This window comes from Theobroma cacao, chromosome 3 (genome assembly GCF_000208745.1).
Source record: "Theobroma cacao cultivar B97-61/B2 chromosome 3, Criollo_cocoa_genome_V2, whole genome shotgun sequence".
NCBI lineage: Eukaryota > Viridiplantae > Streptophyta > Magnoliopsida > Malvales > Malvaceae > Theobroma > Theobroma cacao.
The window spans coordinates 30532926-30556489 of NC_030852.1; the positions used below are offsets into that span (position 1 = coordinate 30532926).

Sequence of the window (23564 nt, forward strand, 5' to 3'; positions counted from 1 at the left end):
ATGTTTGTTTATGTTCCCCTTGAAAGGAATGTTTCACTTATGATTATCAATGAAAATTCATGAATACTTTTTTTGAAAAAAATACTTTTAGTGATGATTATTATTAGTCAAATTATAATTTATTATTTTATATCATATGATACTAATATGATATATTAATATATTATAATAAATGATGATGTGATATGTTGATGTAATCATGTGATGTTTTTATTTTTCACGTCAATATCACGTGACATAAAAAATAATAAATATCATTTTGATTAATGAAAATTAATAAAATATTAATCATTAAAATTTATTTAAAAAATAATAATATAATGACATGACTAAATATAATAAAAAATAAAATATATTTAAAATTTTTAATATAATTCAAAGAACTTTTTCAAATATTTATTAAAAAAATTATTGTAGTAGGCAGGTGGAGCGCGTTGAGGAGGCTGAAAAACTTGTGGGTTGGACTTTTAAGAAAAGAATCGGGTAAGGCCCATTAACTGTTTGTCGGAGGAAAACGGTAGAAAAAAACCGGACGGAGAGACTTGGAGAGAAGGATTTTGATTTCCAATTCAAAGGTTCTACTAGGGCTTTACAAACCGCCGGGCTGTCTTGAATCTGCAAAGAAACAAACAAAAAGGAACGCACAGAAATAGGAATCAATCCCTAAAAAACCGAAATACAAAGCAAACAAAAGAAAGTGAAATGAATAAGATGTGGAGAGTGAATTCCCTGAACAACGCCGTGAGGACTCTTAGATATTTCCAGGAAACCTCCTTCTCAACTTCAGTTATCCGGCAGCATTCTTTTTCCTCTCCACGCCTCTCTTCTCCGCCGTTCGCCATTGCCGTCCGTCACCTCCGCACTGGTCGCGATCCTAGCATCAGGTATTTTAAAAATTTATATTTATAGTCTATTCTAAATCCCAAAATAATAAATAAAAAAAAACAATTCAACTCCCATGTCTAACTATTTGTTCAATTTCTAGCTATGAAATTACACCTCCAGTTAACTGGGGCATCCGTATCGTACCGGAGAAGAAAGCCTACGTGATAGAAAGGTTCGGGAAGTATGTGAAGACGCTGCCGTCTGGAATACATTTCCTAATCCCATTCGTGGATCGAATTGCCTACGTTCATTCCCTCAAGGAAGAGGCTATTCCTATCCCGGACCAATCCGCTATTACCAAGGACAATGTCAGCATTCTCATTGACGGCGTACTTTATGTCAAGGTCTTTCTTCCCCTGTCTTCATTGCAATGCTCAATTTTTCAGTGTTTGGTCTATAATTTGCCTTCGGAACTTTGCAGATTGTGGACCCCAAGCTTGCCTCTTATGGCGTTGAGCACCCAATATATGCCGTCATTCAGCTTGCTCAAACTACCATGCGTAGCGAGCTTGGTAAGATTACCCTCGACAAGACCTTTGAAGAGAGAGACACTCTCAACGAAAAGATTGTGGTTCGTTTTCTTTCTCTCCTTCCATTTTTTTTTTTTGAAATTTAACTTTATTAAATTAGCATAGAATACATTGAGTTCATCGTAAAATTCTAGTTCTAGAGCAATAATGGGATAAGTGGAAGATAGGCCGAGGCACTCTACAAGTCTACATAGTACCAATCCTGTATCTCTTTATATGAGCTAAAAGTAACTGTTTGTGCCAACAGTTTGGGAGGAGGCATTGTGAATAACTCTATTTACAATTTGTTTACTTTTAATCTGGGATAAGAATGTTAGGTTTCATGTGAAATATATATTAAACTTTGGAGGCTTGATATTGCTGTTTATCATTTAACATTTGATTAACTTATATCTTATCACACATTTATTTCTATGGGAAGGCTAAGGTATTACTTTGATGGTTTTTGCCCTGTGGTGTCAAGTTAAAAACCATATATTCTATAAACTTTTTCCTCAGTAGAATGGATAGGTTGATGTACATCAATAAGTTTGCCATACTTGACCGCTGTGTTTAATCTTGTGCCTGCTATTCACAAGTTTATGCCTGATGCGTTATATTTCTTTTAGCTAGTTTGTTAAATGCTGTGATAATTTTCCACTGACAAATGATTCTGGAAGTGCCAAAAAAAGTTGGGAAACAACACCCCCGCCCCCCTAAAAAAAAGAAGATAATTTTTCTTGAAATGGCATGAGTGTTGCAGGAGGCCATCAATGTGGCTGCAAAAGACTGGGGCCTCCAATGTCTTCGTTATGAGATAAGTATGGGTCATTTTAGCCAATACTTTCTGTTTGTCAGCGTTTATATTCCCAATACACCCTTCTTATATACTTCACTTCCTTCTCATCACCAGGGGATATATCTCCACCACGTGGAGTGAGGGCAGCTATGGAGATGCAAGCAGAAGCAGAGCGTAAAAAGAGAGCTCAAGTTCTTGAATCTGAAGGTAATTCAGTAATTTCCATTTTTTTTATTTTCCTTTTTTGAGTACCACTTAATTGTGGCATCTAATCACGCTATACTATCTGCTTGTAATAGTTGATTTTGGTGACATGATTTATTCATAAAAGTTAATTCTACCAGGAGAAAGACAGGCCAATATAAATATTGCTGATGGTAAGAAAAATGCTGTGATCTTAGCATCTGAAGCTGCAAGAACGGATCAAGTTAACAGAGCGCAAGGTTAGTGATTATCAAGTTGTAAACAGTCATTATGTTAAAAAATGATGGGGCTTTATATGAATTGGTAATCGAAGCTGATGTGGGTGATTAATTTTGACTATTTCTTTTATCATGAACCCTCCTCGTATGGATGACCCAAACTCATTGAGCAACCCACAGATTTCTTATTGTTCTTGTGTCTTGTTCTGGCTTTGTCACTTCTTCCCTTCACGTCTTCTATTTTTCCTTCTTAAAAACATTCATTTATCAGGTGAGGCAGAAGCCATCCTTGCTAGAGCACAAGCAACAGCTAAAGGAATTGCCTTGGTATCTCAGTCCCTAAAAGAAAGTGGTGGAGTCGAGGTGAGGTTCTTCCATCGTTGCCATCAAATGCGTGCATGAAAGTTAAGTTCTATATTTATATTATACCATCCAACCTGAAAGTATTAGAGGATGATCCAAACAATATTTCCCAATCTACCTTTATGGTATCGTGACTTTCTATGTGACAGAAGTTCTTAAGCATGTTAGCTTAACTGTGAATCTTATAAATTTCAAATAGTCTATGCCTAAGTGATCTTTGTTCCTGGTGTCTGCACTTGTGTAATGACTTGATACTCTTTAGTTTTTTGGATTTTGCATATATAATTAATCTTAAAAACTTGATTTAATTGTTTGGACAACTTTGTCTAGATCTTAGGAGATACTCAGTCTATTTTTGTGTGCTCTAGGAGAGAATCATTAGGTTCAGAGAGAGAAAACCCTACTTTGAGTTTATTCCTGAAAGAATTTGTTATTTAAAGGAAAAAGTCTATGTTATATTTAGCATTTCTGATTTGTGGTTGTATATGAGTCATAAATTTTTAAGGCTGAAGTCATTTTTAGATGAGAGGTACTGTTATCATGCTCATTTCTAAGTAAAAATAAGACTTGAAATTATGGTCTCTTTTGCAGGCAGCAAGTTTGAGGATTGCTGAGCAATATGTTCAGGCCTTTAGTAATATTGCCAAGGAGGTAAAAGGAAGATCTCAAACTTGTGTTGAGAGTATTAGTGTTATCAATATTTGTTCATTCTATCATGTTTTTTGAAATTAACTTGTAATTTCTGCTCATTTGTTAGGGCACAACAATGTTGCTTCCTAGTTCTGCTGCAAACCCTGCCAACATGATTGCCCAAGCTCTCACTATGTACAAAAGCCTGGTCAGCAATGTTTCTACTGATGGTTCTCATGTAAACATTTCCCCTGAGCTATCCAGAAGAATAAAGGATGGTCCCTCTGGAGAAACTGAAGGCGAAACCCCAAACCCCAGAGTTGTGGACACCATGGCTACAAATCATGCTAGTCATACTGGATTTTCACTTCAGAGCTCCAAGGAAAAAGAATAAAACTGATTTAACCAAAGATCAATTAAGTGAAACCAGATTGTGTTTCTGGGCTCTGTTGCATGAAGACTACTTTGATTTTAGTTAAAAGTTTCTGAATATTTGAAAAAGCTAGGCAAAGGATTTGGGGGATTGTAGAATCGATAATAGGATGCTCATTCATTTGTTAAGTGTTTAGAGCGGCCATGTAATATAGGCTGGATATCATTTTCAGCCTCGAGAATCCAATCCAATGAAGGTTGCAATATTTTCAAGACACTTGCGTTGCGCTTTCTATCTGCAGTTAAAACCTACGCGTATCATCGGAGTATAAGTAACATGGGCTGCACGACCAATGGAAAAGACCTGGGAGTTGGGCCGTTTGTTCGGGAAAAGACTGTTCATTTTTAAATTTACATGAGATTTTACTCACAACATCGATGGCCTGCCAATGCCACACAATATTAACCATGGCTTCTGTTCTGTTCTGCAGAGTCATGGCAATGAGTGCTAACCAAAAATAATGTAGTAGCTGTTTTCCATCCAAATAAAATAATGTTCACAAACTCAATATAGAACATGTATAAATATATCTAAACAACCGACACATAGTATAATTCAATCGGCTAAACTAGCATAAATCCCAGTTCTGAATCATTAATCCAACTAAGATCGACTCTCCGTTTGTTTCCAATGATAACACATACACACCCATATAATAGCAAATGGGAAAAAGTTTGCAAGTTCTCCCTTGTTATACTTTGAATGAATTTGGTCCTATTCTAGGCCACAAAGTCGGGTGAATGAAATCCAGAAAAGGAAGCTGTTTTCATTGTAAGCCGGAACTGCATTACTTAAGAAATTCCAAATGCAATAGAAGCTACTTGTGATGGATTCCAACAACCAGATGATCAGAAGCGTGAAGTTCATCACAATTCACAATCATGATGGTATCAAAACAATTATTCACAAGCTAAAACGCCATTATAAAACAAAGAGGAATTGGCAAGAATCTTAGTTCTTAAACAACTAGACATGAAACAAGGTTGAACTGAACAATAGTAAGAGATGAACAGAGTAAAAATGATGGCCAGGAAATGAAAAATCTAGTGCTTTACTTGCATAAATGCTCACATATACACCTGTCTCCGTTACCTTTAAAAAAGAACTGAGGATTTAAAAGAGCCCTCCTTGTTCTTGTTTAAGAAAAAAAAGGGAAAATCAGATGAGGCCGAACAAAACAGAGAAGCCCAGAACAATGAGCCAAAGTATATGCACCAATAACAGAGCCTGACCAGGGAAAGATCCGTTTCCACCACTATTACCAACCTCGCAAAATCCAATTTTGACAACTTTAGCCCCCGCGCAATGAGCATCGGCACAGCCGCACCAATAGGTAACTCCATCGTCCCCGCAAACAGGGTCAGCCCTGAAGCAGTTGATAGGACATGAACTGGGCTGGGGGGTACTGGCGCATAGATCGGCCTCGGAAAGCAATCGAGTGGCAGATAATTGCTGTTGTGATCCGCCGGTCGAGGTAGAGGAGAAGGGAACGACGAGGAGCAGCAGCAACAGCGACAATGCGGGTTTACGGAATGGGATTGGAAACGACATGGCCACGATTGATTGATTGATTGATCTCAAACTCGAAAATGGGTACTAGGCGAAATGGTTCAAACGATTTATAAGAATCTTAACAGCGAAGGCGAGCTTTCCTTTTGGCAAATGGAAAAGGGAAGCTGGCCTTGTGTTTCTTTTCTTTCCCGACTCAGACGAAGCGAAATAAAGGTGGGCAGAAGAGAGGAATTCAGGAAATCAAGGCCTCATCCTTGCCTCGAAAGCAACGAATTTGCCTTACATGTACGTAAATGAGAAGGCAGGAAAACAAGAAAAGGAAAGGGGATCTTTGTCGTCAAAGTGTCCAAGCAGCGGTTTACTCGAGCACCAAAAACTCCGTAGAATTATAATGAAGCTTTACATCATGCTAAGTATAATTATTAACAGGAGTAGAAAAGGAAGCCGCCGAAGCTGTCTAATGTCTTTTGCGTTAATGACTATAAATTAGGAGCAATTAATTTATTTATTAAATTATGAATGATATCTTTTGGGTTCCGGCCTTTTTCTTTTTCTTCTTAGCTGTACAATTCCGTTTACAGGCATTCCTTCGATGATTGATGCCACCACCCACGCGCTCAAACTACTTTTTGTGTTTGGCTTGCATCACGCCACGTGTAAAAATTAGTGTACTAGTACATTCTTCTCATTTTTATTGTAGAGATGCCCATAAGATAACCACGAATGGTTGTTATTCAATAATCAATACTAGTGTACATTGAAACAAGTTCTAATGATTTGGTCGGCTGCTATTGCAAGATTAACCAAAAAGTGACTACTCATTATATTTTGGTAACAAAAATACCTTTTAGAGTATATTTGGGTCAAAAAAATCTAGGGTAAATTTCACATGTTATTTTGTTCTCAATTAGTACTTTATAAATAACTTCTATTCCATGTTATATTATTAACTTTTCTTATAAAATTATAAAAATATCGTTAAATATAAATAAATAAATTAACTTTGAATTGAGAATATTTTAATAATTTTACAAGATAAAATTGACATCTAGCCTCATTTAAGAATATAAATTACCCATAAAGTGTTAATTGAGAAAAAATATTCACAAAATGTCATTTAGAGAAAAATAAAAACTATAAAAGATGTAAGTGAAATTTATCCAAAAATCGAATAAGTGAACATAAAATTTTGTTTACACCAACAATTGGTTGCTTCATGGTTTTTATGTTTTTTTTTTTGGGGTTGCTTGATTTGTTTTTTATTTTTATTTTTGGTTAATTCAAATAATTGAACAATGAACCTTCATTGAATAAATAACATGACTCAATCTTTCTCAATCTCTTAAAAATCTAAAATTTTATTTCAACTATGAAAAACAATAAAAATAACTTTACTTTTGTGTATTCATTTATGTCATCATCATGAAAATAATTTATTAAGCTATTCATGAAGAGAGAAAAATCTATCATTCTGTTATTTTCTCTTTTTCTTTTTTAGAGTACATAAGGAATAGGTAAATTACTTTTTTGAAAAAATAGATTGTTAGAATCCATATTAGTTCTTTTTTTTAAGGAAATAAAATGACATAATGCTTAAAAAAACTCATAAACTATTTAAAAAAATTTAAATAAGATTTTATTTTTTATTACGTTTAATCAAGTTTTTATACTTTTATTTTGGATTAAATAAACTCTTGTGATTAATATTTGACTAAGTGTTAGTCAAAATGTCATTTATCATTTCTATGTCACATAGTACTGACGTGATTACGTGACATTTTTTGCATTCCACATTAACAGTATATAAGTATAAAATGACAAGTGATATTTTGACTAATGACATTAAATCAAACATCAGTCATAAGGGCTTATATAACTCAAACAAAAAATATACAAATTTGATTAACTGCAAAAGAAGAATAAAAAATTATTTAAATTTTTTAAAATAATTTAAATACTTTTTAAAATATATGTCATACAAATATAAATAATTACTTTTTATAATAAATAGTTATGATGGTTCAAAGGATATATTTTTTGAAAAGTTTTTTGAGGATATTACCGTAACTATTTTTTTTAGAATATTATCTTAGTTAATTTGGCATATCAATAAAGCATGTACTATACTTTTTGTTTCTAGCATAAAACTTTTGCAATTTTACGCTTCTTATCAATAAAATTTGATGAAGGGAAAAATATAAATAAAGAACTCGAAATATTTTAATTATTGCATTGCCCCTCTTTGAATTTAGAGAAAACAGTACATTAAATAAAAGAATGTTTTATAAAGTAATATTTTCATTAACTTTAGTAAGTACTTATAAACACCTATTAGCAACCTTTTCAAGGAATAAAGAAAATAAAATGTGTATACAAGTTGATTTTTCTATAAATCTCAAAATTCAAAATTGAATTCTTGTTATCTTCATCAATCAGGCATCCAGTGGCAAGTATTCTATTATCCTATTTTGCTTTAATGTTCTTCTTTGGACTTTTTATATACTAATTATTGTAATATATTATTATCTTTTTTAAATATATAAATATATATTGGATCTTAAACTATAACAAAAGCTGATTTTTCCTCAGAACATAAATCTGAATTTGAAACCTTTCACTTAAAATTTTGCTCACAAATTAAATGCACAAAGTGAGTATTTGCAACTAACTTGACCTGATAAATACAATGTATTGCAGTAAACTTAGTCCCATTTGGCAGTTGAACTTGTTTCCAATGAAAAGGGTTTCAAAAAAATGAAACTAACCCATGCATAGTGTTGAGTAAGCACCAGTTACATGTAAGTATGCAAAAACTTTGAATAACATAAGCCGGTGCCTTTGGGTTGAGTGAAACATTTGGATTAAGCGGGAAGGGGCTGCGGAATTGGCTGAAGACGACCAGGTTGGTTTTCAAATCTTGATTTGCTAAGAAAAACTCCACTGGGCATAACTGCCACAACGAACTCCAACCGCTGCAAAATTGTCACCATCACCCTGGCAGGAAAGGCGCCAGAGAGAACTATGCTGTCTAGCCCATATACAAATTGACAAGGTCAAATTCAAGATAGGCCACAAAAACCAATTTGCCAGACCAAGCTTTTAACCCCGAAATAGTCTGCTGAATATTAGAAGCTGCTCTACCTATATTATGGAATCCCTTCCATTGCCTCCATTCCTTAGCCTCAATAGTATCCTTGAATCTGAAGGCATATTGGAAAAAAGACAATCCGACCACCTCCAGAGAGACTCGCCCAATCGTCCCAAAAATTCCTGACCAATAATGGGAGGCTGTGCGAGCAGACCCAAGGAGTTTGACACCCCTGTCGACGCTCCTGCCAGCCCTGAGAAGGCTCAGCTTGAGACCGCCGCTCAGGTAACACCTTGAGTTTCAATTAATGCATACAATCAGAGAATTTACAAGTGAACAGGAATGTATCGTTATTTCATACTAATATTCTTTTATTATCAATATATGAATGCAGGAGAACACTGATGGAGGTGAGGATCAGAATAAGCAACCTTTGGTAGATCTTTCTGAACCAGAAAAGGAGGCTCAAAACTCGTCCTCTGACTCAAATGCTGCCACTGCTGCCGAATTAGTTTCTGCAGACACTGCCAAGCCAACAGAGGACGACGTTAAAGCCGTTGCCAATAATGCTGAGGATAAGGTTGAGGCTACCCAAGCTGACAAATCAAAAGCTGCCCCAAGCAAGGAAGAAGATAAAAATGATGCACCTCTCGTCACTCTGTGATCGCGGATAGTTTTCCGCAGAAAACCAGAGCCTAGTGGGTTCATCATACTTCAAAAATTCTTACTTTAATGGAAGGTTGGATTGTATTTGTATCACCCTCATAGATTGAGGTTCGTGGTCAGCTTCATTGCTACCACATTTGGGATGTTTGTAACAATTAAAAATCGGATTATGTCCATACATAACATGATCAATATGGTGGTAAATAAATTATTATTACTATACTCTTATTAGAACAATTTTATTTTAATTTGCTTAAACTTTAGGATCAAATGGGACATTCACAATATTTGGATGATGGCATATGTGTTATCATCATAAATATGAAAAAACATTAAAAATAAATCTGTCAAAGAATCTATATTTTGTTTTAAGTTTACAAACTGGATTCCTTTTTAGTCAAGTTTACGTTAAATATTTTAAAGTAGAACTTAAATTCGAATCAATTTGAATTATTATTTTTCTGCATAAATTAATTTAAAATTATTATTATTTTATTTTAGATAAATTAAACATATATTTAAAAATTTTAACATAAAATATACTATTATTTTAATATAAAAGCCTGAAGTTTAGGAGTGGGCCTGAACAGGTCTGACTTAGCTATCCAGGCTTTGGGCCAGATAAGGCCCGGACAGAGCCCGTGTCAGCCGAAAGTCGGTGATAGAGCACACGACCATGGCACGTGTCTCCCTCTCCCTCACCTTCCTTCAACCCATGATGATGTATAGCAATTAAAATCATAACGGATAAAAAGGCAGCGAGCTTCGGAGTTAGGAGGCCGTTGAATCCCAATCCTCATCCCGCCATTGGTAACAGTTGTAACAGTCCGAGAGTGGACAGCATGCCACTCTTTGCAGCGTTGGGCACCATTTGTGGTTACCCGATGAGTATAATCCGAAAGAGGAACGTTTATTTCAAAGTATCATCCTCGATTGAAGGCCATAATCAATCCAGAGTAAAGTACGATTCTCTCAGGGTTCTAGAATGGGACAAACTCTGCGACTGCGTCGCCTCTTTTGCCCGCACATCCTTGGGTCGTCAAGCCACTAAGGTTTTTCACTTCTCTTTTTCCCCTTCCTTTTAGATAAATCAGCAGTTGTTTTTTTTTCTCTTCTTGTTGGAATAACAATTGAGAATTGACAGGCACAGCTTTGGTCTCTCGATCAAACGTTCCAAGAGAGTTTGAGACTTTTACAAGAAACCAATGCCGCAATCCTAATGCACAACCATGGCTCTTTCAACTTGGACTTGACTTCCGTCGACCTTGCTCTCGTAATTTTCCTTCGCTCCTTTTTTTTTCCTTTTAACTTTACTTTTTTTCATTTTTATTTTAACGACCAATTATGGTTCCCTGAAGTGTTTGTATTTTTGTGTCTGAAAAAGGTTAAATCTGCCATCAAACAGGCGCGGAGGGGCTTACCTATAGATGCAAACGCAGCAATGGCTCTTGTGTCTCTACTACAGTTTATTGAAGCATTGCAGCTTAATTTAAAAGCCGCAATCAAGGAAGACTCTGATTGGTATAAACAATTCATGCCTCTTAGTGAAAAGGTAAACTGCCTTTTGAATTCTTAGCCTTTCATCGTTTCTCCACATGCATACGCATATTTACATTTACTTTCTTTTGTTTTTTTTTAATTGCTTGCAGATTACGCAACTGGTTGTAAATCGATCAATAATTAAGTTGATTCAGCAAGTTATAGATGAAGATGGCACTGTTAAAGACTCCGCGGTTTGTTCCTTTTGCCTCAAAGTTACATTCCTGAAACAAAATATAGAGAAAGAATTTTCCATTTTCCTTTTTCCAATCATATCCCATTGGTCTTATTTCATCTTGATTTTACTCTCCTTCAGAGTTCTGCCCTTAAAAAAGCACGTCATCAAGTGCGAATGCTTGAACGAAAGGTGAAATTTCTTGGTTTTTTCTTATTAAACCCCAGTGATGCTTTTGTTGGAAAATACCTGTTGTTTCATATATACCTTTTTCCAGAGCAGTTATATTTTGGGTTTTTTTTTTTTCAATTAAGGCTTTGCATGAGTAAAGGCAGTATATTGATGGCAACAACCAGTTATTTTGTTAAACATCTTTCAGTTGTTGCCCGTCCCTGTTCCCAACCCCCTCAAAAAGAATGAGAAACAAATAAAAGTTAAACATCTTTCTAATAAAATAGATAGAAATATTATTAAACTTGGCTAAGCTTAAAGCCCTTAGACTGCTTAGCCTATGCAGTATGCTAACACAGATACTTTTACCTGCATTCATCTCAATTAAGGTCATACACTCTAGGAGTTGTTTAGGCATTAGATGTTTTTAATTATTTCAACTCATTTTAATTTTGGTCCACCTCTACCTTGCTTTCTCTGTTTTTCCAGTATACTCCATTTCATACTCAAGGAAAAGGAATGACTTTACACGTGCTAAATCTTTGTTTATAAGGGTATCATTACTGCTTTGTCAGTGTTGCTTCCACAAATCTTTTGGTTAATTAAAATGTTGGTTTGAGTTTTCTTTTTTCTACTTTGCTATTTTAACTGCGTAATTGCTTCTCTCTTCAGTTGCATCACTTAGTGGAAAATCTAATTAGAAATGATACAAAAGAGGCATCCCTTCTGGTAAGATTCATTTGATTACCAACATATGCTTTGTCAATCTTCATGGTTGTTATCCTAACTGCCATTGTGTTATTGTTTCAGGAGGCGAGTACTATTGACGGTAGATGGTGTATAAGATCAGGGACTGATCAAATGACGAGTTTTAAGGGTCTTCTATTGTCCAGGTGCATAAATTTGTAGCTTAATTCACTAATTTATGTGCATGCAAATATGTCTGCCTGTGGTGTGAAAAGGTTTAGCCCACTCTTGTGCCTTCAGTGTTACAAATACTACTGCTTGGCGTGGTCATACCATGATAAAATTTGTATTATTGAGCACAAGAAGGCAGGGTAAACCACATATTTGGATGAAGGGATGATACTTCCATTAACCAATTCAACAAAACGGTTCTAAGATTGTTATTCATGGACCTTCAGTTTGTTATTATTCTATGAATCAAGCAGAAAACCCTTATCAAAAGATTACCTTCTCATTTTCCCCCTTTCTTATCAATTGCAGAACTTGAATCAAAGAAAATTTAGTTCAATCTTCAATATTGATTGTAGAAAATTATATGTTACGTAGAATTTCTTCTCCAACAAGGTTGATTCAGAAAGTGTACAAGTAATTTACATTTCAAGACAAATAATTGATAGCCAGAAGGATCATGGGATTAAGAGATGGATCAATGTGTATTACTATAGCTAATTCAGATTTAAAATTGTAACATTTCCTGATTTTGTCAATTTTCTTGGATAGGTACTAAAACATTTTTGAAGGCCAGATCTTCTTGTATTGCTTTTATACCCATGAACTGTTGATGGGAGCTCACCTTTTTAATATCATGTTCTTGAAAGGAAATAAATGGTTCTAGTGGTTCAGGACTAGGAAGTATTATAGAGCCACTTGCAGCTGTTCCTTTGAATGATGAGTTACAACAAGCGAGAGCATTAGTGGACAAGGCTGAGGCAGATGTGCTTTTGATGGTGACAGAAAAGGTTGCTGGCTTTAACAAGTGAAATTACTTTTCTTATCCAGACTGTCATTTATCTCTCATCATGTTTTTTGTGTTGCTGCAATCTATACAGATACAAATGGATCTCGATGACATTGAAAAGATCTTGAGAAGTGCAATTCAATTGGATATTGTAGGTGCCTGCTTCTTTGCTACTTCTTCTTCGATCATTTTTTGCTTTTATGTGAAAAGGTGAAGAAAAAAAGATGTTTAGAAAAGTTTAGATAAAATTTTGTTGGTTTTAATGATGGAACCTTTAAAGGGCTTTAGGAACATTGTAAAATGTACCAGATTTAGTTTATGATGGATATATTATCCTTATGCTAGCTTCAAATGGTTTCTTTTTTCTTTTTTTTTTTTTTAAAAGCCTCAAAGATACCTGTGCATGCCAAGTGCCAACTGTGAGGAAAGACCTATTAGGTCATTACAATGTAGAAAGTATTCTACATCACCAATACAAGTGTATTTTCTGATAGACATTTTGTGATATTCTATCCAATTTTTATGAAATAATCTGTTTGTACTTGTTGATTATTCCATTTTTATTTTGTTTTTTTTCTTGACATCTAGATTTATGCTCGTGCAACTTATAGTCATTCATTTGGAGGGACATATCCCAATATATACCTGCCAGAAGACATCAATGGAACTTTAATGGCTGAATCCTACAGATCGAAGGACAAAACTTTACAGGCATCAAATACCAATAAAGAATGGATTTTATATCTGCGTAAAGCTTATCATCCTTTATTACTTCAGCAGCATAGGCAAAAGCTGCACATGGCTCGGAAGGATGTCCGCAATGCTACTGCTGTAAGTAACATATTGCTAACTTTTGCTGTCCTGAACTTTTACTTTGTCTTAAAAAATACTGGCTAGAATTGTTGTATTTCATATAAGTTTATGAAAATTGAATTCTTTTGTTCTTTTGGGGTCCTCAATTCTTACACATGCTGTTTATCTACAATAATTGGCACAAGAGATTGCTGGATTACTAAATTTTACTCAAGCAACTCATTAGGTTCTAGACGTCAACTTCATTCCAATTGCTTTCAGTTATCTATTCTTCTATTCCTTACTGTCTTTTGCCTTAGGAAATCAGGAGAAGAAAACTGCAGGGAGAGAATATGGCAGTCAAAGGAGAAGCAGATATAGATCTTTCATCCTTGGAAATGCAGGTAATTAGTTAATTACTTAATTTTATCCATCAGCTGCTAGTATCATCAAGGACTAAATTGTTAATCCTCCAATCATGTTGGTGTTCAGTTTCAAGAAGATTATTGTCTTGATTGCCAGGTTAGAGCACTAGAAGAAGCTCCCCCTGTGCCAACTGATTTTTTTATCGCTCAGAAGACGAGAGTACTGGTCATAACTGGCCCTAATACTGGTGGTAAAACTATATGCTTAAAGACAGTTGGATTGGCTGCTATAATGGCAAAATCAGGTTCAAATGTTTTGTTCTTTTTTCTTCAATGATTCGTTTATCCATTGAAAATTAAATGGAGGTGTCAGAATTATAACAGTGCTCCATGCTTGTGTAGTTATTAACGTATTAGCCAAACTTTTCATTCTAAGTGTTTTGCATGTACTCCTTTATGCAAACGTGTTTATATGTCAAGTAAATCAAGGGTAGCGAAACACTTTTGAAGCAAACGATAAATACAACATTAAAGTTTCAAACCATATACCAAGTTTGCTGGATATACAGAGTCTTCTCTTACTACATTGGCGAATATTAATATAATATTATTGCATATGTTTTATGATGAACATCATTGAGCAGTAATGTCATTCGCTTTACCTGTTATATTGTCTTGGAAAATTATTATTTTCCTGTATTGCATAACCTTACCCTGGTTTCTTTAATATTGCAGGTCTTCATGTTTTATCTTCTGAATCTGCAAAAATTCCTTGGTTTGATAGTGTTTTTGCTGATATTGGTGATGAGCAGTCCTTGTCTCAATCATTGTCTACATTCTCTGGCCGCTTGAAGCAAATTAGTGTAAGGATGATATACTTTCTATTACTCTTCCTGCTTGTTTGAAACGAGTCAATAAAATGGCCAGGTAGAGCACAACCAATTTTGGAGAGTTCAAAATGTCTTGCTTGCTTCAGTGTAAGCATTGCACCAGCAAAGTCATCCTCGTAGACTTCAAGCTGGTCGGACATCATTCCTAAGATTAATAGCTTGGTGACTTCGATTCATTCCTTTTAGAATTTGGGCAGTTTTATTGCCAACTAGGAATTCTTATGTTTTGGGGATTAAATAATACACATACACAATGCCCTGATTAGAATTTCTTGATGCAGTTTAAGTATTTGTGTTGCAGGAAATTCGATCACAGTCCACAAGTCAATCATTGGTGCTACTAGATGAAGTATGTTTCAATTAGTAATTTTGTGATTACTTACCTCAATTAACAGTCTGAGGTTGAAGAGAAGAAAAGTGCTTCACAGTTACAAACAAATCTAAAACAGATTTTGCCCCATTTTCTATCTGCTAGGTTGGCGCAGGAACAAATCCCCTTGAAGGAGCAGCATTGGGAATGTCTCTACTAGAATCTTTTGCTAAAACTGGTGCCTTGTTGACAATAGCTACGACACATCATGGTGAACTTAAAACTTTGAAATACAGGTATACATAGTAGCTAGCTGAAGATGTATTTCTTGCACTGCATACTTCAGTCTATTGACATATCTAAGTTGAGGAAGAAATCTAATCATGATCAAGTTTATGGTTACTGTAGTTTCTACTGATTCATATGGAAGATGTGTTATTAACTATCTTCTGGCTCTTGCATTTATGCTAAGAATTGTTTTGCTGCACCAAATTCTTGATCTTATACATCTTTGGCAGTAATGATACCTTTGAAAACGCTTGTATGGAGTTTGATGAAGAGAACTTGAAGCCAACTTACAAGATTCTCTGGGGAGTACCAGGTATTCATCATAAATATGTGACCAAGAACAATGAGTTGCTTGATTCTTGGACTGTCTTCTGCTAGTCAAATGTGTCTTGCACCAAAGTTTTTTGAGGCCAAGTTTTGCAACTGTGGCACTGCTGGTTATTTGGTTTTTGAGTAATATCATCGTATTGTTATACTGAGACTTGATGTGACTTAGGCAGTGTAAAATTGTCTTAGGTCGTTCAAATGCAATCAATATAGCTGAAAGATTGGGAGTACCCAGCATAGTTGTTGATAATGCTCGTGAGCTATATGGTCCTGCTAGTGCAGAGATTGATGAGGTAACTGAGTACACTTATAATGTGCTTGTTATTAGTTTTTTTTTTTTTTTTGGAGAAAGGGGATTCGAACCCTGTTTTTTAAAAAGAGAAATCATGCACTAACCAATGAGATAAATGCTTGAGTGCAATATGCTTGTTGTTAGTTAAGTTCTGATATCTGCTAGTATCAGCTTGTGGATTGAGCAACTATTATTTTCTACTTTGCTTTGCTGAAAGTTACTGTGACTCGGTTACCCGGTTGTATGGACACCTTGATTTATGAATGTTGAAAAGGGAACCTTTCTCAAGGACCTGTATACACCGTGTAGTTGAGAATGATCGTTGAACTCTCATCCTACATCATCAGTATTCCTTATAATATTTGGTGCATATCTTAATGCAGGTAATAATAGATATGGAAACATTCAAGCAAAGTTTTCAAGAGCTTATACATGAGTCTCGGCATTATTTGATGTATGTATCTTTTTCTTGAAATTGATTACTGGACGTGAAACCATGAGCTTCCAATGTAATTAAATTTTTTATGCCCATCGATTTAGAGGACTACGAGGATAACCGTTCTCTATCATTAGTCACCTTAACTAATTGCTCAGCATCAATAAAAGCTATGTTCTGATAACATAGTCTTTTTAATATTTTGATGAGTTTTCTGATGGCTATTTACATATTTATCCTCTCTGAGTTAGTCTAACTAAAATAATATGGTTATATAGTTACATATTTACCCATCAGCTTTAGGTATACTAAACCCTCCAAAATTAAGAATGCATAAACCTGCCCAACCTGAACAACACCGCTTTTCACTTTTAATAAATTTAAGGTCATTGTTCTTTACCTCCACTCTTCATAACTTATTTTGACATTGACATTTTACATTCATCCTCTTTTCAAAGTATGGAAAAATTCTTATTCCAAATAATTTAGTGATGTGCTTCCTTTTAGAAGATGCCCGGGGTTCAACTCTGCATGCATTTAACCCACATCGTCTTGTCCGCTATCACTGTTTGACTAGAAGAGGAAAATTTGAAGGTCCATTTACAGTCTCCTATGTGATATGCCCATAGCCAGGGAATACTGGATCGTAGAGAGATAGAAAAAGTTTGTCAATGCAGCATTTATCCAAGTTATGGAAAAAGTTGCTTGCTAATTTTAGTTGATAATTACTATAAATAAGGCTGCTGCTATGGTTTAAGGAGTTCTAAACATGTATTGCAAGCTAGTGGATGCTCTATCTAGTGTCTATGTTCTGCTTGTGATTATAGGCTGTCAAGAAGTCTTCATGAGAAGCTATTGCTCACCAGAAGAAAGCTTAAAGATCTTGGCACTGATCAAAGATATAAGATGATGCAAGTACTATCTGAGGCTGCTGCAGTAGCTCGATCTACCCTTCACAAAAGGGTACAGCAGCTTCGTACATCCACAATGAAACAATCTCAACTCAGTAAAGCAAGCAAGCATACACTACCAAGTAATTACAAGCATGCTACATCAGTTGAAACCAAGCAGCGGAGTACCAATGTGGGTTCATCCTCTATTCAAGTTATTAAACAACCACAATCAGGTATCATTTATAAAGCAGACAAAACTTTCTTCTGCCGATTTGAAATAGTTAGCTTTTTATCTTTTAAACTCTTTGTGCCAGAATATTGCTCCATTAAGCTAAGACCAGTGAAACAGTCATTGAGTTTTTATTAGTAAATCTTTCCTTTGGTGTTCATGATGCAGAAAAAATTACTGGGCTTCCGAAGGTTGGTGATATGGTGCATGTTTCATCCCTCGGCAAGAGAGCAATGGTTTTAAGAGTAGACACATATAAGGAAGAAATAGTAGTTCAAGCCGGAAACATGAAGCTTAAGTTAAAACTAATTGATGTTCAGACATGAATGGTGAGGGTAGTATGATTATGGGCACTTTTTTGCTTGATGCTGTTTCGTTGATTTCAGAATAGCATACTCACTTGTCGATAAATTTTTCTTTCATAATTCTTTATACAATGGCATATATGTGCATAGAGAAATCAAGAAACCTGAATCTAACAATATATCCTTCTCAAGTGTGGTTTCGTTTGAGGGTAAACTATCAGACCTTCTTAAGTTTTGATCGAAATTATATAAAGGTTCATTAGTTTTGAAAATAGACATTCCGTCTTAAAAAAATATTTTTCGCTAGACACCTAAGTCCAACCGCTAGTCAATCGTTAATAGAGATGTGCAAACGGTTATTTCGGTTAATTCGATTTTTTATATCTAATAACCGAAGTAACCGAATTCATATTTAAAAATAATCAAAACCAAATTGAGCTATACAAATAACCAAGCTAATCAAAAATCGAATTTGATAAATTTTTTTATTTTTTTTATATATTTATTTATGTTGTATTTTTTAAATAAATCAATATTACAAAAAATATTAAAAAATTATAATAAAAAATTATAATAAATAAGATGAAAACTCATACAATTAAAAAGAAACTAAAGAGGAGGAGATTAAGTTTATGATTTATTTTTCATACAAAATCCCTATAATACATTTACTTAAGTTCGGTTAGTTCGGTTAGAAATTTTTCTAACTGAATTAATTTTAATAACCAAACTATTCTAATTGAACTATTTAAAAAACTGAACTAATTGAACCGAAAAAATCGAACTCATTTCAACTCGATTTGGTTGTTCGATTCGTCTTACATTTGCTCACCTCTAATCGTTAGTATTTTTGTCAACTTGTTGACTTGGCAAGAATAAAAAAATAATTTTACATTTGATTAATTTTAATAATTATAATTATATAAATTTTTTATTAATTAAAAATAATAAAAGCTCTCCATTTGGGAGCACTGAGGGAGCCCCAAATCGTGCTCCCCTCTTCCCTTGCCGGTGCTCCCTTTTCTTGGGGGTCTAGGGAGCACCGATCGGCGCTTCTTTTTTTTTTTATTTTCTTAAAATATAATAATAATTTTTTAAAGTAATAAAAAAAAAGTGTATTTTAGTCTTTTCATTATTTCTATTAACGATATTTTTAATCTTGGGTCAAAATGTCTATTTTAAAAATTAATAAGCGTATATGTATTTTCAATCAAAACTTAAAAAGATCCGGATATTTTATCTTTTCTTTTTATTAGGCAGCATTCCTAAGACAAATGTGTATCCTCCAACTATTTGACTGTCCACCAGGTTTGGTCTGTAGTCTATACCAGGTCTTGCTTGTAAGCTTACTTTAAAATGCACAAAATCTTATAGTAGTTGCTGAATCTAGTGGTTGTACGAGTTGCAAAATTTCTCTTGCCTGCAATCTTTGCATGAGGATGTGTGCATTATGTAGGAAAGTGTTATTCACTCATTGCAACCATTTAGAAAGTGGAATGACATTGATGATCATCACTGTCCAGCTTCATGAAAAGAAAGAACCATTTGTAAATGTTAGGCTGTAAATATCTAGAAGCTGAATCACAAGCTTTGTCAGCAACAGCTAAGCATGTCAAGGTGGAGATTCTTTAGATCATTTTTAGCGGCTCAGATCAGCATACCAAGAGACTCGACGTATTTGTGTACAATTATTATCTTGATGAAGCGAAGGTTAGCTCTTTGTTACAATTTATTCTTTGGTCTCAGCTTGCTTTTAGCTTGGTTGATTAAAAGCGTAAAACATAAATACCTTAGAAATGCAAGACTGGAATTACTTGTGTATATTTTCTGTTGTGCTGAAGAGGTTCTTATGGATTTGTTGACGTTTTTGTCAGTAGAAATAAGTCAGCTTCTATTGGCAGTACATTTCTTCTCATCGAGCAACTATGACTTTCACAGCGGAATAGATTGAAAAGATTTTTACTTGGTAAGCATCTCGATTCCAGCATGATCAATCCTAGAAATTGTGCAGGGAAAACACCACTATGTATATGTGGCAAAAGTCTTTGTTCTTATTTTAATTTGAGAAACTAAAGATAGACGCACGAGGGCATATTGGTATTTAGTCATGTAAGTTTTTGAGGCATCAATATCGTTCAATCTACGCGGAATGCAAATTCGGGCTCATGATGATCTTGTGGCCAAGTGAAAAAGAATAGTTTTGGAACAATTTGTTTGATAAGCAACTAGGTAAAATTCTTTAAAAGGACGGCATAACTGCCTTAGGACACAAAAAAGGACAGCAAGTTGGAACCATAGTGTCGGGTAGCTCGTGACTGCTTCATGCGTAACACGGCATATCATTTTGGTTTAGTTGTGTGTAATTAGCAAATTTTTTGCATGAAAAAAGGATTGCTCCCAAAGGAAGTGATATCCATAACGATAGAAGAAAGCAACCTGCCAATTTTCATTCCTCTTATGGAACAATTCTCCTTGGACACATTTTTGTATGGGAAAAGGCTGAAAACCCAATTCTGATTTAACAAACCGTGTTCGTTACTGATGATTAGGATAGAAAACTAAAATGCGTATGCGACGGTATTTGTTAACAACTTTATTTCCCATAATGATGAAAAGCCATTCGATTCAACTTGGATTGAACGAATTGGCAGACGCAACCATTTCCTGTATTCCTAGCTGTACGAAGTTACAGGGATTACGATCGACCCGAACCCCCTAATTCCTCATCCTTGTGGCTATTGTCATCAACAACCCCAGCGGCCCCCCCATATTGGAAGGTAACATCGAGGAAATACAGCATGAAAATGAGGGCAATGCAACAGAAAACCATAGGAAGAGGCCCAAAGATCCACAAGAAAAGAGGGAACGAGAAGTAAAACGCACGTAGTCCTAAAGACCAAAAATAGCTGCCCCTGTTCACAGTGGTGGCAACGTATTCAACGGTAAGATGGTGATGGCGCTGATGCTGGGACATCTTCTTCACAGGCACATTGATGAGAATGCTAGCATGGCTGTAATACCTGATGGACTGCACGTTGAGCAAGAAGGCCACCAGGAAGCAAACCAATATTGAGAAAAACTTGATGGAAAATGCGAGGTTGCTTCGGTCTCCAAACACGAACCAAGACGATCTATTACCGCTACTGCTTGTCATCAAGACGGCGATGAGCGAACTCAGCATGATCGCCGTCGATGCCAAAAGGGTCGATGCCATTATGTTGTTTCTCAGCGTTTGCACAGCCAAAACCCCATTTTTTGCCACGTCCTGCACCATAAAAATTACTACTTCATTAATTTTTCCATCCATTTTCCCATGCATGCAAGGGTTTAATTAGATACTATATCTAAAGATGCCAGAATTGAGAAATCAGATTCAAGAAAGAGGAAAAGAAATGGTCAAGAATATTGGAAAATTAAGAAATACCAATTACCTCCATCATAGCGCGAACCCAGAAGCGGCGGTTGATGGCGTTGACGCCGATTACAGTCTTGGTGGGATGTTTGACGATTCGATAGAGAAGCCAAAGATGGTATGCCAACATTAAAAGAATCCCGATTGGGACTAGCGCCCAATCCAGATATTTTATCTCGATAGTCATATTGGTTTAGAGCAGTTTCACAAGACTAAATCAGCAAATTGGTAGAGAACTTGAACAACGTGCAAGGCCTTCGGCTTGGCTGTCCGTAATTTCTAGAGTGTTTTGGTGTGAAGTGGGAACAGAGAGGGGAAAACAAAGAGAGACAGCTGGGATTGCGGGTGCGGGCTGTCCTCGCTCTTACGTTTATGGAATTGGAAGGAAACCAAGAAAGAGGAAAGATAAAAGAAAGCAGGTTTAATGAAAACTAAGAGTAGCATTAAAGTGGGACTCTTACGTGGAGTGCAGAGCCAAACCGCACTTGGCCCACCAAAACCCCGTGACTTCTTTTTCCAATTCACTTCAAAGTTAAAATGCTGAACCCAAAGAAAAACATCAGCCGTCTTGGTTGGACTCCGGTGAAAGAGGAAGCTGCTTTTTCGTCCTAATGATAATCTTTTCTACTTGGAAAAACCATTTTAATCTTCTGTTTCCCTTCTCAGTAGTAAGTAGTATATATATTCTCTTCCTTGTACATCACATCATTAAATAGATTTGTAGCCTTCAGTACAAACCATGAAGCCATCTTAACCAGAGATGAAAGGTCATTCATTTTAACATTTAAAGTTCAACAATCCAAGCTTTAGCCTCACATGCATTGGCAAACCATAACTGACATTTTTTGTTTTTGCTGCTTAATTAGCACGAGGGGTGGCTGGCTGCTGCCATATAATATATGCGCACTGAGAACACCCTTCTCTTAATTTTCCAGCATAATTTAACTCACCCATGCCCAACACTCTTGTCCCTAGTGTGCTCACTTTGCGTTCATTCGTGGATCAATTTATACTTTATCATATCATTCTTGCTACTGCCCAACTTCTTCTACCTTTTGAGCTCCTTTTCCATTTTTAACAATTACTCATATGCTCTTTTTGTTAATATTTATCATATACCGCAGCCCAGGATTTTTTTTTTTGTTTTCTTTATTAATGGTTTTTTAATTCCGGCTCCCCACCCTCTGTTGTACTTTCCTTGGAAGTACTCCACCTGATAAGTGTCTACCCTACGTACCAAGTGAGAGGGAAGGTAATAACTAGACTTTGTAGTAACCATATAGCTACCCGTAGAAGTGGATTTAAAATTTTTTTTAAGTAATGTCATAATTAAAATAATAATAATTAAAAATTATAAATATGTTAAATAAATAAATTAAAATTTATAACATTAAATTATAGAAAATATAAATTCAATACATTTATTTAATACTTCAAAGTAAAAATATTTTAGATAACTATAATTGCTCACTCATTATTCATTTGATTGCATAGTTCGTGTTTTATAAATTTCATTACTAAAAAAGCTCTTTCAACTTATATTATTGTAACTGGTAAGATCAATACAAGTTTTATGAACAAATAAACTAAAAGATACACAGTATTTCCATTTGTCTACAAAATAATCAAACAATATATCGAAATAAAGATTTTATGTCGGTGGAAGCTAAACCATATGGCTCATGTGTGGAAGAGTATTCTGAAAAGTAGAATAGTCCTTACAAAGGGGCTAGGAAGTAATATTGCAAATGGACACCTAACTTAGTTTTGGACAGATTCTTAGCTCAGCTAAGGACCATTTATCAATTATGCAACCATATATCTATTAGAGGTTGAAATGGATTTACCTGTAGCCAATTATTGTGATGAATTTGGTAATTGGAACTTTGATCAAGTTAATCAAGTTCTCCCTTAACATATTACATTGATAGTGTCAATTTATAAAAAATATATCTTCATTGCTTATTTGTAGACTTGGCTCGGTTTTGAAAGGTTGATTGAAGATAGGTTGAAGCCAAGTCAAAGAGAAGACTTTGGGTCAAACGTATGTCTTATACTGAGAGAGTTTACTGTTTTTACTACTGTAATTAGTTGGTTGGTTATTAGTTAAACAACTTTACTTTCTTGT

General features: G+C 35.1%; 5 protein-coding genes across 8 annotated transcripts; 3 read left to right on the plus strand and 2 right to left on the minus strand.

Annotated features, from left to right (window-relative positions):
* Nucleotides 531-4257, plus strand: LOC18605886 (stomatin-like protein 2, mitochondrial). The gene is made up of 9 exons (XM_007039178.2): nt 531-884; nt 986-1229; nt 1307-1456; nt 2158-2215; nt 2308-2400; nt 2538-2636; nt 2887-2978; nt 3570-3629; nt 3736-4257. The coding sequence occupies exons 1-9, from the start codon at nt 703-705 to the stop codon at nt 4000-4002; spliced, it is 1245 nt and encodes a 414-aa protein (XP_007039240.2). The 5' UTR covers nt 531-702; the 3' UTR covers nt 4003-4257.
* Nucleotides 5200-5592, minus strand: LOC18605887. The gene has a single exon (XM_018117125.1). It carries the CDS (start codon nt 5590-5592, stop codon nt 5200-5202), a length of 393 nt encoding a protein of 130 aa, XP_017972614.1.
* On the plus strand, nt 8708-9529 carry LOC18605888. The gene is made up of 2 exons (XM_007039183.2): nt 8708-8926; nt 9036-9529. Exons 1-2 carry the CDS (start codon nt 8834-8836, stop codon nt 9303-9305), a joined length of 363 nt encoding a protein of 120 aa, XP_007039245.1. The 5' UTR covers nt 8708-8833; the 3' UTR covers nt 9306-9529.
* Nucleotides 10051-18183, plus strand: LOC18605889 (endonuclease MutS2). Of its 4 annotated transcripts, none has more exons than XM_018118254.1 (20): nt 10051-10359; nt 10452-10580; nt 10692-10859; nt 10957-11040; nt 11163-11213; nt 11865-11921; nt 12003-12085; nt 12775-12898; nt 12989-13048; nt 13486-13728; nt 14010-14093; nt 14182-14359; nt 14790-14917; nt 15246-15293; nt 15420-15550; nt 15773-15855; nt 16059-16162; nt 16545-16615; nt 17425-17723; nt 17888-18183. In XM_018118254.1, the coding sequence occupies exons 1-20, from the start codon at nt 10150-10152 to the stop codon at nt 18043-18045; spliced, it is 2493 nt and encodes an 830-aa protein (XP_017973743.1). In that variant the 5' UTR covers nt 10051-10149; the 3' UTR covers nt 18046-18183. The 4 variants fall into 4 exon arrangements, 3 of the variants coding, with proteins under 3 accessions (XP_017973743.1, XP_007039246.2, XP_017973744.1); XM_007039184.2 differs by having other exon boundaries at nt 14212-14359; XR_001927241.1 differs by lacking the exon at nt 17888-18183 and having other exon boundaries at nt 16540-16615; nt 17425-17488.
* On the minus strand, nt 20447-22074 carry LOC18605890. The gene is made up of 2 exons (XM_007039185.2): nt 21456-22074; nt 20447-21289 (listed from the first exon to the last, which is right to left on the minus strand). Exons 1-2 carry the CDS (start codon nt 21621-21623, stop codon nt 20720-20722), a joined length of 738 nt encoding a protein of 245 aa, XP_007039247.2. The 5' UTR covers nt 21624-22074; the 3' UTR covers nt 20447-20719.